Consider the following 15,101-nt stretch of genomic DNA (forward strand, 5'->3'; position numbering starts at 1 on the left):
GTTCTGAAGAGAATAAATATGATTGTATAAGAACTCTCTATTGGATAGGAAATAGCTGCAATAATGTAGCCCTATCCAATTTTTTTTTATTCTGACGTTTTCGGGATAGGGCTACAATTCCATAGGATCTCCGTAATGGTGCAAAATAATTTTATGAATAACCGATAATAAACTCTGTGTATTAGTCCCAAATGTTGTTTACACCAAATGGAGTACCAACTTTGTGCTCGGGCATGTCTAATAAAGGTGTTTTTCATTAAATATAATGTACAACATGCAAAATTCTTCGTCTGCTCCGCCATGCTTGTTATCGCGAGATCTCGTAGGTGGATCTAATGAAAGCCTAAACATTGACAATCAGCGCGAAAATGTAGTTACTCGAGCCTCTTCGACAAAGAAAGGAAAATCATATTGTTGCAGAAAGAATTTACACTCTGCTGTTCGGTTTTTAACTTGATATTTAATTCAAACCTTTTCAATACCGACGAAATAGCTTTTGCCTCCATACTTGTCCATTGATGTAAATACTACCTTATATGACATATGCAAATGACTTGGCAATCGGAAGTTGAAACTTCAGTACATCAAACATGGCGCACAAATATGAATCAAGGAATTGGAATTTGTCGAAATTGTTGAAAACGGTAGAATAGAGCCTCACAAATCTAAAGTTCCAGGTTGTAAATTTATATATTGACTAAGAAACATAGAATATCATTTTATTTACGTAAAGAAAGTCAGGAAATTTTTAGAATGAGCGCAAATGTTGCGGGAGTGAATCACTCCCGCATTTGCACAATTACGGAGATCCTAAGGAGTTGTAGCCCTCTCCCTAAAAAAAAAAAAAAAAAAAAAAAAAAATCAGAGAGGGCTACATTATTGCAGCTAGATAGGAAACTGTCCACATCTGAAAGGATTTGGTCTTTGTGTATGTTTAATGTTATTTCTTCTCCAGTAAGATACTATGCTTGCTAGATTTTTATGCAGTTACAATAAACTTTTATACAAATTCTTTAATAAAAACCCTATTTATTCCTAGAAATCTGCTGTAAAATTCCCTATATTTGCCATATAAAGTGCAAAACAAATTCCTATAATCCTAAATTTTTTAGACCAAAAGTGGCTTGACAACCTGCAACAGAAATACATATGAAAGCTGTTAAGAGCTATAGTCGCCATTAAAACTCGGTATATAACCATTAAATCAGCTTGGCTACTATTTGTCCATTGTTGTCGTTGTACACTTTTCACATTTTCATCTTCTCCAAAACCACTGGGCCAATTTCGACCAATCTTGGCACAAAGCATCCCTGGGTGAAGGGCTTTCAATTTTGTTCAAATGAGGGGCCATTTCCCCTTCAAAGGGGAGATAATCACAAAAATAGGGTGGGGTCATTTAAAAACCTCAAAAACCACTAGGCTAGAAAAGCTGAGATTTATATGAAAGCTTTCTGATATAGTGCAGGTTCAAGTTTGTTCAAATCATGGCTCCCGGGGGGGTAGGTCTGGGGCCACAATAGGGGATCAAAGTTTTACATACTAATATATAGAAAAAAATCTTTAAAATTTTTCTCCAGAACCATTGGGCCAAAGAAGTTTACATAGCATGAAGCTTTTTGACAGAGCAGATTCAAGTTTGTAAAAATCATGGCCCCCATGAGTAGGATGGACCACAATAGGGGATAAAATTTTCACCTGCAAATATATATAGGGAAAATCTTCTCAAGAAGAAATTTACTTGAAAGCATCCCGAATTTGTGCAGATTCAAGTTTGTTAAAATCATGGCCCCCAGGGGTAGGATGGGGCCCATTCTAATTAGAATTACATGTATATGTTAGATCCGCTCACATACTCATTTGTGTAGCGAGTATGTGAGCGGATCTAACATCTAATTTTAATTAGATTGGATGGGGCCACAATAGGGGATCAAAGTTTTACATGCAAATATATAGGTAGAAAATCTTCTCAAGAACCAATGTACTCAACTGTTGAAATGAGGTTCATTGCCACTTCATATACATGATTGTACTCAACTGTTGAATTGAGGTTCATTACCACTTCATATACATGCAGGTACCTCAACTGCTAAAATGAGGTTCATTACCACTTCATATAATGTACTCAACTGTTGAAATGAGGTTCATTACCACTGCATATACATGCAGGCACCTCAACTGTTGAAATGAGGTTCATAACCACTTTATATACATACAGGCACCTCAACTGTTAAAATGAGGTCCATTACATCTCCATACACATGCAGGTACTCAACTGTTGAATGTATCAAAATCAGCATACATCAAGCATTTCATGGAAAGTAAAATTTCAGAAGCTGTTAATATATATTTCATTTTATCCCACTAAATACAAAACAAACATGAAAATGATTTTAGAGCATTACTGGTCTGGTATCCAAGGACATTCACTTCCTTGGCAACAGGAGCACGAATTCTTAGAATCAATCATTTTTAGCTATTTTAGGGGGATATATTTCCCGCAAGATATTTTGTCTACTTGATCTAGTTTCAGAATGGTTTTACCCATTTTAAAAAATAACAAACACTTAAATTTTTAATAAAGACTGGTATTACTAAACTCTCATCTCGAACAACGATCATGAACACGATAATTTTAAAAAAAAATTAATGTTTTCTATCTATGATGTCCCGTTTTTAGTTCTACAGATGTGATTTAGACTGCGGGAAACGGCCGATTCGACAGGGAGAGAGGTCGTATGAAGGCGTTTTATCCATTACCAGCTCGCATAAGACTTTCCCTACTACAGGAGACAATTTAAATCCGTGACCTGTCAAAAGAAAAAAGTTTTTTTTCATTTAGATTGTGTTATGAAACACATGGATGGTGTGTTTATGTATACTGTATAGTTACCTGTGGGATGTGTTTATAAATAGTTACAGTATACCTGAAAACCCTGCTCCTATGATGATGTTTTTATGGGTAGGATGACGATCCAACACAAACTGTCTGTCCGGTGTTTTCTGAAAGTGAAATATCGAGGAATTTCATTCGAGTTCAAATCTCCAACTAACTTGTACGGCGTCACGGAAAACGTCGACTTCCTACTGCACTAACTATGAATGGAGAACGAATCTAGAGACGGCACTTGCTAACGGCATTTTCAGGGTGAGCGACTGGGATTAGAAAAACTTGATGTCCGTACCTACATCAACATGTCTTTTTTATACATGTATATTCACGATATACGCGACAAGGATTTGTTAACATGGAAATTTCTCGCAACTTTGTAGCACGTGTGTGAATGTTTCCCACTCATTTAATTCATATCAAGGAAAGAAACGAAATGTTGTATACATTGAACGTATAAACGGTCATAAATGACACATTGGAATCCTAGAGCTCTATTTCAAGATTTACACACGACTCCTTCAATGGAGATGAACACCAACGGCGGATTTAAGGGGGGCGCAGTCGGCGCCCCCCCCCCTTTAAAATTTTCAAATTTAAGGTAAATCGTGGTATCATTTTTAGAAAAATGTACTAAACGATAAAAGGGGCAATAATTTCTTCCACTCCCGGAGAAATAAATAACAAAATATTTTGATTTCATGAATTACTGTATTGGGAGAACTTTTTTTTTTTTCCAAAAACCCTTAAAATTGGCGTCATTTTATTAATTTCAACTTATAAAATATGATAGAAAATAGTACAAATGACTAAATAGGAGACATATTTCAAGCCCTATAAAATATGTAGAATCCAGACCCCCTGTCTCAGTAATGGAGGGCGTGGTTTAGGAGACAGTGTTACCGTGTATATGCAGGTTTCAGTAATGGAGGGCGTGGTCTCCAGACTAGGCATGTATCTGGTCACGTACTGCTGCATCAGTTTCATAATCGCCTGGGTGTCTGCCTTGTCCCTACTATCAGGGTCCGCAATGGGACCATCATGATGACAGACCTATATTTAGACATGCAGTCAATGTACTATAAGAGGATCATAATATTAGCACTATAGACAGATAATAACAAGACCAAAAAAATATGCCCCTATGGTGCAAAATTTAAAAGGGTTATACACACATCATTTAATTCATAGTAGTATCATCAATTCAAAATATTGAGGCAGACAATATCTTTAAAATTCCTGTCAAGAGTGGATTGACCACATGACCTCAAAATCAATAGGGGTCATGTTTTCCTGAAGATGTACCAGTGTATCAAGTTTGATGTCTGTCAAGCAAAGGGTTCTCAAGATATTGAGCGGACAGTATATTCCAATGTCCAGTTTGACCTTTGACCATGTGACCTCAAAATCACTAGGGGTCATCTTCTAAAGATATACCAGTGTACCAAGTTTGATGTCTGTCAAGCAAAGGGTTCTCAAGATATTGAGCGGACAGTATATTCCAATGTCCAGTTTGACCTTTGACCATGTGACCTCAAAATCACTAGGGGTCATCTTCTAAAGATATACCAGTGTACCAAGTTTGATGTCTGTCAAGCAAAGGGTTCTCAAGATATTGAGCAGACAGTATATTCCTATGTCCAGAGTAGATTGACCTTTGACTTGAAAAACAATACAGGTCCTCTTCTACTCATAACTAACCCACATATGAAATATTATTATGATCAAGTGAATGGTTCTCAAGATATTGAGCGGACAACAGGTGGTCGACCAACCGACAGGTGCAAAGCAATATGCCCCTCTTCTTTGAATTGGGGCATAAATATAATACTAGGGTCCGTAACTGGTCCATTGTGTGATAGAGACCTACAGACAGACAATAGCTATACTAATTAGTGACACCAGACAGACAATAGCTATACTGATTAGTGACTACAGACAGACAATAGCTATACTGATTAGTGACTACAGACAGACAATAGCTATACTGATTACTGACTACAGACAGACAATAACTATACTGATTACTGACTACAGACAGACAATAGCTATACTGATTAGTGACTACAGACAGACAATAGCTATACTGATTAGTGACTACAGACAGACAATAGCTATACTGATTAGTGACTACAGACAGACAATAGCTATACTGATTAGTGACTACAGACAGACAATAGTTATACTGATTAGTGACTACAGACAGACAATAGCTATACTGATTAGTGACTACAGACAGACAATAGCTATACTGATTACTGACTACAGACAGACAATAGCTATACTGATTAGTGACTACAGACAGACAATAGCTATACTGATTAGTGATTACAGACAGACAATAACTATACTGATTAGTGACTACAGACAGACAATAGCTATACTGATTAGTGACTACAGACAGACAATAGCTATACTGATTAGTGACTACAGATAGACAATAACTATACTGATTACTGACTACAGACAGACAATAGCTATACTGATTAGTGACTACATACAGACAATAGCTATACTGATTAGTGACTACAGACAGACAATAGCTATACTGATTAGTGACTACAGACAGACAATAGCTATACTGATTAGTGACTACAGACAGACAATAGCTATACTGATTAGTGACTACAGACAGACAATAGCTATACTGATTAGTGACTACAGACAGACAATAGCTATACTGATTACTGACTACAGACAGACAATAGCTATACTGATTAGTGACTACAGACAGACAATAACTATACTGATTAGTGACTACAGACAGACAATAGCTATACTGATTAGTGACTACAGACCTACAGACAGACAATAGCTATACTGATTAGTGACTACAGACAGACAATAGCTATACTGATTAGTGACTACAGACAGACAATAGCTATACTGATTAGTGACTACAGACAGACAATAGCTATACTGATTAGAGACTACATACAGACAATAGCTATACTGATTAGTGACTACAGACAGACAATAGCTATACTGATTAGTGACTACAGACAGACAATAGCTATACTGATTAGTGACTACAGACAGACAATAGCTATACTGATTAGTGACTACAGACAGACAATAGCTATACTGATTAGTGACTACAGACAGACAATAACTATACTGATTAGTGACTACAGACAGACAATAGCTATACTGATTAGTGACTACAGAACACACATGTAGAGTACCACAAACAGTTGGTTTTGTTGCACAATCATATGAAGAATATTCCTGAAGAATGTTATAAACTGGATAGCTTGCGACTGCGACGAACTGAATAGAATGAAAGAAGTCTAGCCTAGGGGAAAGGTAATCATACCATAATCATAAGATTCCTTTTGATAGATGAAAGGTGAAGATAACGAAGAGTGATCAATCTCATAACTCCAATAAGCAATACAAAATAGATAGTAGGGCAAACACGGACCCCTGCATATACCAGAGGTGGGATCAAGTGCCTGGGAGAAGTAAACATCCCCTGTCGAACGGTCACATCCGCCGTGAGCCCTATATCTAGATAGGTATAAAATGAGTTATCCGTAGTCAAAATTAGTGTGCCAAGAAACTTCAGATGATAACTTACTTTTACATGTCCTGGATATTCGAGGCTTGGGAGTGCATACACATGGGTATCTTCATTGTGAATAAATGTAGGGAAATGATCGGACGAAAACTCGCCTTTCTGTTTCTCCTTCCAATAATACACGGGAATCAAAACCGTCTGAAAAACCATACAATAAACACATTTATGTCAGGATGTCAAACAGGCGGAATTAGGGAAGGCTTCATGGAAGACGAATCTAAATTTAAAAACCATTCTAATGGTGCATAACAAATGCACTAACGGGCTTTTTTTTTTTAGAAATGTGTCCTGTATGAAGTACCAATATTTTCTGAAATTTTAGCATTTAGCAACTATTCAAAACATAATTTTCTCATTAGCCATAAAAGCTTCGAAAAATTAAGTTAAAACTTTTCGGCACTTTTACCTCTAGTGGAATGTGAATGCCAAGTCGAGGCAGGAGTTTGGTTGCCCATGGTCCCACTGTCAGGACAAGGTTTTTCGCTTTGTATTGACTTTTCGACGTCATAATCGTGATGACTAAACCCGGTAAAATATCGGTCACTTCTTCGCCGTCTCGTAATTCTCCGCCACGTTGAACGTACATTTTCTGAAATAAGAAATAAGCAGGATTTTTTACTGAATTGGAATATTTACAACTACATGTATATAGATATCAAATGGTACCAGAGATCGCTGAGGTACAATGTATGGCGGTTACTAAAAAAAGTTATCACTTCAAGGAAGTTCTGCTTTCTCGTAAGGTATCAACGAAGACAGCCTGCAGGAACACGCGTCTGCCAGCAATGCTTATTTCATAAGAGATTCAAATTGTCGATTTTTCATAGAAAGTCATTGTGGTTTTCAAAAACCGAACAATAGAAGGTTAGTTTTATATGTAACTTTTGTATCGTGAATTATTCGTTTCCAATATCCGTGACGACATCCTAATTTACATGTAAACACCACGGTGTTCTGCTCTAATTCACATGTAAACACCACGGTGTTCTGCTCTAATTCACATGTAAACACCACGATGTTCTGCTCTTCTTTTTAGATCACGCGAAGTTTTAGTTTATCTATTTACAGTCACTGTGTAGGAATACTAGCCATTGCTAAAGGTCACAGATGAGAAAATTAAGTATAAGAAACCATAACTACACGGCACCTACCCTGAATATTTTCATCATTATGAGTTTATTATTCAGTCACCTGGAAAGACTGTAGAGCTTTATCCGCCCATAGCACTCCGCCACTGTGGTCCAGCACCCCAATGTGATCGGACGGCATCGACAACATCGGGTACCTGTCCATCAAATCACCGCACTGTAGGACATCATGTTTTATTCCATGTCGTGACAGTGATGATATTGTACCATTGATAAAAGGATGATCCGGCTTTCCCACAGCGAGACAACCACAGTTCCTAAACAGGAATATACGAGTAATAATCCATTTTTTGATAAGTGAAAGGTGAAGATAACGAACAGTAATCAATCTCATAACTCCTACAAGGAATACAAATGAAAGAGTTGGGTAAACACGGACCCCTGGATATACCAGAGATCATCTTCGCTAGCCAAGGCTTTACGATCCGCTCTGTTGTAGAGAAGCGGATCAGATCGTAAACCCTTGGCTAGCGAAGATGACCAGAGATGGATATACCAGAGGTGAGATCAGGTGCCTAGGAGGAGTAAGCATCCCATGTCGACCGGTCACACCCGCCGTGAACCCTATATCTTGATCAGGCAAACGGAGCAATCCGCAGTTAAAATCAGTGTGCCAAGAACGGCCTAACAATTGGTATGAAACACGTCAGAGAGTATTTGATCCAATGATATGTTGTATAGGCAAACTAGATCATTATGATAACGACCATAAAATTTGTGCAATGCTGACTTTAAACAAGACTGTTGAAACTTCTTTGCCAGTAGCCTGCCTCGATTTAAAAACTGATCATACGCAGAACAAGCTCTTATGTATCGAGTCAGTTGAGAGATATAAAAACCATATGCTGGTGATAATGGAATATTGCTACATAAATATGGGAAGTTGAAGATGGAGATGCTGAAATCATCTCGTTTGTCATACAGTTGAGTTGTCAGTTTGCCGTTAACATTTTTTTTAAAATAAAATATCTTAATACGAAGCAGATGTGAAGGACTCTGTGATATCTTTTATTTCGAGTTCACAGGTATACATCGAATCGACATCTGAATGAAAATGATTATTGTTAAAGATAAAACATCGTCGATGTATCTAAATGTCGAGTTAAAGGCCACGTATGCAATGTAAGAGATTTTTCTTCTCATGAAGAAACTTTTGATTATAAACTCTGATTCATAAGAATATACAAACAAGTAAGTTATTCATTTACATTTGTTTAATTAACAAAATTAACGTAAATTTCAGTGTACTGAATGCTAAGAATGCTCCACACTTATTGATAGCAGTAGATATATAGCAAGTTTATCCGTACTCATTTAGTTGCAATGATTCTAATTACAAGAAAAGGGGAGTTCCAGACTCTCGCTCAAGTTCCCGCCACAGATTCCCGCCTTCTTTCATCATGATGGCATAATGATCGTCTGTTCCGTACGCCACACGTGTGATTCTGCTCTGTCCATGGGAACTTCCTCGACTGTGGGGCAGTGGGAACTAAAACAAATGCTTTATGTCTAAAAGCCCCAGTCACACAGCGATTGATTGTACAGTGAGATGCAGGTCGACACGATTCATCATGGTATCAATGCTTGTCACCACAACCTATTGATAAAATTACGACCAATCTGCGACAAAAAAGATGTGGAATCGCGGGAAGAACACGCGACTAATAACGAGTGAATCAGACGTAAGCTTATGATGGCCGTTTGTCATGTTCGAATCTTTGGAACTGCTAGATTATAAGTGGTTCCCTGACAGGTTGTGCTATCAGTATTGGGTCTGTAAGTGACAGCATGTTTGCTGCTAGGAAACATATACGTAACTCAGAACAAAGATTAAGGGGAGAAAAGCGTCGAAAATTTGTGGACATTGTTTTGAGAGTTTTGAAATTCGTGAATCTAATTTGGATTGATGTAGATTTTAAAATTCCGTAATCCTAATTTGGCTACCATTGATTCGTTACAATAATCACTATAGGAAGTAAATTCGTTTTTGATTTTCTGATTAACCTTCATCACATAGTAAGTTTTTGAATTTTAATTTAAAAAATCATTTTTTTTTAAATGTGAGATTATCTTCCTCATTCAATATTAAGATAAAGAGCATACACCATGATCTATCATGCAACCAATCGCATGTAACCATTAGCTATCGTGAGACCAATCGCATGTCACCATGATCTATCGTGCAACCAATCGCATGTCATCACGATCTATCGTCCGACCAATCACTGGCCATCACGATATATCGTGCGACCAACCACTGGCCACCACGATCTATCGTGCGACCAATCACTGGCCATTACCATTAAGTAATCAAATGACTGTATTTGTCTTATTGTTCATCGATGTTCTCAAGTTGATTGACCGTGAAGGAGCCACCAATCGTATAAAGAGGTTCCACCAATATTCCTCTGGAAGGAGCTTGCAATTGCAATTTAATGGGCAATGGGTACGATTTGAACTGAACAAACCGCCGCAGTGGCCGAGAGGTTAGAACGTTCGCCCCGCATGCGGTAGGCCGGGGTTCGAATCCCGGCCGCGACACACCTAAGTCGTTAAAACAGGTAGTGACAGTTCCATCACCAAACGCTCGGCATCAAGTGTGAATGTCACGGGTCCTCGGAGATGATCTTAAATACGAATGTCCCTTGTCACAGTAGGTGTGGCACGCTAAAGGACCCTCACTGTTCAATGACAGTAGGCGCCGAGCATAGGCCTAAATTTGAAGCTCTTCACCAGTCTTGGTGACGTCTCCATATGAGTGAAAAATTCTCGAGCGAGACGTTAAGCAAGATACAATCAATCAATCAATTGAACTGAACATTCATCATAACTCGACTAAATCAACACCAATTACATGGTTTTTTAATCGTGCGACCCGGTGTGACTGAGGCTTTTGAAGGCAGTTTTAATTTTAAAGGGCTTCCGTAATTTCAGTTCAGGTGTTGTAAATTGGAAAGTCTTACCTGAGATGAGAAGATATTAAGATGAATTTACCTGTTCCACCAGCAGCGTTTTCTGACCATTCTTGGCGAGGTTGTAGGCCGTGGCTGACCCTTCAATTCCAGCCCCCACAACTACAACATCATACACAGCCATCCCGCACTTCGACACAAATTCTGACACGGATGGAGAACAACCAGGGAGTGAATTATACAATTTAAACACATGCCTCACAAGGTAACCTCTGCGCTCCGCCCTTCTGAAGCAATTAGTATATCAGTTTCTTTACACTTCATTTCACATTGTACACAGTGATTTATACACACATAACAATTTACATCTATTTCATTTGTGAACAATATGTTCAACGTAAATTTTATCAGTCACGGTATCCTAGCGATTTAGGGTACCTAGCTTTATAAAAAAAAAAATCGTTTCAACTAACAGAACTCGTAAAACGATGTACAATTATTAAACATACATAAATAGTTTATCTATGTGGTGAACTTAGTCATGCTTATTATGAAATGCTCTCTGGTTTGAATAATTAATCTGAAAATGTCAAAACTTTCATTCAATGTCAGTATTCAAATTCATTCGAGCAATTTCCTTCATTTAATGCCAGTTTACTTTGTGAGAAATTTTATGGGACATCAAAGCAAGAGGGTCATGGTCCACATTCTCACTTGAGCAGCAGTTCTTAGCAATAGTCTAGGTTGAGTAAAACTATCATTATACAAGCAGCTTGGTTCAGTTTTTCTGGCCCAATGGTTCTTGAGACGAAGATCTTTAGATGACCCCACCCTATTTTTGCATTTTGTAATTACCTCTTTTTTGAAGGGGGTATGGCCCTTCATTGAAACAAACTTGAATCCCCTTCACCTAAGGATGATTTGTATCAAGTTTGAAATTGGCCCAGTGGACCTAATGAAGATTGTATTTTATCTTGTATCTTGCGTAACTCCCCTCTTGAGAATTTTTCACTCATATAGAGACGTCACCAATAGTGGTGAAGGGCTATACTCGGCGCTAAGAGCAGTGAGGGGTCTTTAGCGTGACACACCTACAGTGACACTGGACATCCGTTTTAAAGTCATTTCCGAGGACCTGATGCCGAGTGTTTGACGATGGAACTTGCACTACCTGTTTTAACGACTCAGGTTTGTCGCGGTCGGGATTCGAACCCAGACCTTCCGCATGCGGAGCCAACGCTCTACCACTAGATCGGCTTGAAAAACTTTGATCCCCTAATTTGGCCCCACCCTACCCCCGGGGTCCATGAGCTGAACAAATTCAAATCTACTCTATGTCAAGAATCTTTCAGTTAAATATCCACTCATATGACCCGGTGATTCTTGAGAAGATTTTAAAAGATTTTGTTTATATATTCGAATGTAAAACTTTGATCCCCATATTGCGGCTCCACCCTACCCTTAGGGTCATAATGTCAACACACTTGAATCTCCACTATGTCAGGAAGCTGTCATGCATATTTCAGTTTTTCTTGCCCAGTGGTTCTTGAGAAGATTTTTAAATGACACCACCCTATTTTTATGATAATCGCCCCTTTGGAGGGGACATAGCACTTTATTTCAACTAACTCGAATTTCCTTCACCCAAGAATATTTTTTCGAAGAAGATTCTTAAAGATTTTCTTTACATATTCGCATGCATAACTTTGATCCCCTATTGTGGCTCCAACATACCCCTGGGGTCATGATTTTAACAAACTTGAATCTCCGTTATATCAGGAAGCTTTTATGTAAATTTCAGCTTTCGTGGCTCAGTGGTTCTTAAAAAGATATTTAAATGATTCCACCCTGTTTTTGCATTTTTGTGAATATCCCCCCCTTTGAAGAGAACATGACCTTTCAACATGAATCCCCTTCCCCCAAGGATGCTTTGTGGCACGATAAAGATCCCTCCCTGCTCAAAGACCGTAAGTGACGAGCGTAGGCCTATAGTTTGCGGTCCTTCACCGGCATTGATAAAATCTCGATATGGGTGAAAAATTATTTAGAGGGATATTAAACAATATACAACCAACCAACCAACTTTTATCCCCTGCATATCCATGTAGTGTATATGTCTTTAAACTGATTCGATATACACAAGAGGATGTTCTGTGTATGATAAATATTTAGTGTAAACCAACTTTTATTCGCGTGCTAGGAAATTCGTGAGATTCGCGAGAACCTCATCGTCACAAATATTTCGCGAATCAGTCCCTGAATATCTGTCATAGGCTCGATCGTGAAATTTACTCGCCGCGAACCAGTTCACCACAGGTGAATCGCGAAATATAGTAGCCGCGAATAAAAGTTGGTTTAAAGCAAATTGAGGGAGGATATTGACAAATAATTTGATGTTAAGGGGTTTCAACATCTTCGTTTAAATTCAGGGCTCACAGCGGGTGTGGCTGGTCAACAGGAAATGCTTACTTCTCCTAGGCACCTGAATCATGCACTTCTGGTGTGTCCAGGGGTCCCTGTTTGTCCTCTTAATTTTGTATCTTTTATTTGGTTTATGAATTTGATCACCTGCTCACTTATAAAATTAAACACAGATTTAGTTTTTATTTTTATCAAGGTTGAAAAAAAGGTTGCTTATACTATAGCAACTGTCGTTTTAAAAAACGAGAAGCAGCAAAGAGTATCAATGTACTGCTAACCTATGATACATGTCTGAGTGGTTTAAATTCCAGTATGCAAGTATCATTGCTGAGAGCTAAGTACTTATTGACTCGCGCTAGGAGTCAAAGTTTTGATTGTTAAAAACCATATTATATATGTGTAATGATATACGTCTGAGAGCCAAATGATAGTTTGTTTTGTCATTGAAAGGCAAGTGATGGTTGTTTTTTTTATTTACAAGTATGAATAAGAGCCAATTGATGCAGTTGAAAGGCAATTGAGTCTTTTTTCTTGAAGATGTTGAAGATAAAACACAATTTGGTTTGAATTCTTTGAGGTCGAGTAGTACCTTAGCGACATGCAACAAATTTATACTTGCATGGCCGGTGTGACCGGTCGACAGGGGACGCATACTCCTCTAAGGCACTTGATCCCACCTCTGGTATATCCAGGGGTCCGTATTTGCCCAACTTTCTAATTTGTATTCCTTATAGTTGTTCGTTATCTTCACCTTTCGAGTTCCGGATCAACTGTTCAAAGCACATGGAAAAATGAAACGGCTAAGGATGGTTATGTTAAAGGCAATTTAGATAAAGTTCTTTGCGTTTCCAAAACTCTAGAGTTTACACTGCAGACTTTTGTGTTTGGAATTTGACGCTACTTACCATTAATGCGTTAGTTTTATTTATGATAAGAAGAAGAAATACTTTGTTTGATTGAGCGAAACGAACTGAAAAATATAAATTTATTTTCGCTTACATGAAATAAGATTTGTCAGATCGGGTATTCAGCCCGGCTCCTCCAAATGATTGGCGCCCCCGCTACTTACTGTGCTCGTGGTTCTGCTGTTACCTGTTAAATACTATCTTTCTTTCGGACATTATCTTATATTTGCCATTCAGTTAGACAGTGAACTGAGATGCATATCATATTCATTCGACAAGTCAGCCACGACCTCTTACAGTAGTTTTAGTATCATATAAATGTTTTTCAAATCAAACTTGAATCCCACTAGTACTGTTTATCAAAGAAAGAAAATAGGCTATTTTCAGAATTTTCCTTGATTTGGATTGAACTTATTTATCATCTGGAATCCGGGCCAAACCCAAGCGATCTTCAAAGAATCGGCCTAACTCGGAATGAGAGACTTTGATGATCAGGTTAACAAACTGTGATTGACCAGTAATAAATATTGGACATATGCCACATGGTCCTTGCGATTTTTTGCTCACAATGCTGACAGAAAGTTGTGTTTTAATAGCTGCTTAAACCCAAATTAAAACAACAGGCAGTGCAAAGGAGCATATATAGCAGCAGTGAGAATACAAAATATCATATATAGTTGGTTTAAAGACTTTACAGTTTTCGTACATTTGGAAAGTGCATCCTGGGTCCAACCTGTTATGGTATGAACTTCCGGTAACAGTAGCGTGTTCTGTGATAGGAACGACAATACGTAAATCACGTGGCAAGTCTCACCACGGCACAGCCGTCACCAGGGAACGCCTCTAGCACATGATGCAGCGTCATGCAGGGAATGATATGATCTACTACACAGCATTGCGGTCAGTGAAAAATGATCAATCTTCCCTACAAGGACTGTTCAAGGTCTTACAATCATTGTTGACCAGATAATAATAAAGATGACATCTGCAATCCTTAAGCTACATGTATATATGAACAAGGTTGATAGGTTTTCCAATAATCATACCTCTGTATATCGTATGTACTTCCACAATATTGTGAATGACGGTCAACTTAAAGACCCTGCCACTATAGAACAATATCATTGATGAGTGAAGTCTGCAATGGACGAAATTAATTTCATGTCATTGAAGAAGGCAATCTCGGTACCATTCATGTTTTAGATCCATGAACTAAGACTGTAAGTCTATACTTAATCAACTCGTTCA

General features: G+C 38.1%; 1 protein-coding gene across 1 annotated transcript; it reads right to left on the reverse strand.

Moving 5' to 3' along the window:
• Window positions 1-2,331: 2,331 nt before the first annotated feature.
• On the reverse strand, window positions 2,332-10,754 carry LOC125651995 (peroxisomal sarcosine oxidase-like). The gene is made up of 8 exons (XM_048880865.2): window positions 10,610-10,754; window positions 8,953-9,104; window positions 7,659-7,872; window positions 6,874-7,056; window positions 6,468-6,605; window positions 3,791-3,940; window positions 2,925-3,000; window positions 2,332-2,807 (listed from the first exon to the last, which is right to left on the reverse strand). Exons 1-8 carry the CDS (start codon window positions 10,709-10,711, stop codon window positions 2,680-2,682), a joined length of 1,143 nt encoding a protein of 380 aa, XP_048736822.2. The 5' UTR covers window positions 10,712-10,754; the 3' UTR covers window positions 2,332-2,679.
• Window positions 10,755-15,101: the final 4,347 nt, after the last annotated feature.

The sequence above is a fragment of the Ostrea edulis genome, chromosome 5 (assembly GCF_947568905.1).
Source record: "Ostrea edulis chromosome 5, xbOstEdul1.1, whole genome shotgun sequence".
In the NCBI taxonomy this organism is placed as follows: Eukaryota; Metazoa; Mollusca; class Bivalvia; order Ostreida; family Ostreidae; genus Ostrea; species Ostrea edulis.

What these genes read in the sequence shown, in the direction of transcription:
- LOC125651995 (XM_048880865.2), bottom strand. Translation starts at nt 10,711, where the DNA reads ATGGCTGTGTATGATGTTGTAGTTGTGGGGGCTGGAATTGAAGGGTCA. An exon ending in CTGAAACCTGCATATACACG is followed by an intron (nt 3,001 to 3,790) that starts GTAACACTGTCT and finishes TTTCACTTTCAG; the next exon opens with AAAACACCGGACAGACAGTT. An exon ending in CATAGGAGCAGGGTTTTCAG is followed by an intron (nt 2,808 to 2,924) that starts GTATACTGTAAC and finishes TTCTTTTGACAG; the next exon opens with GTCACGGATTTAAATTGTCT.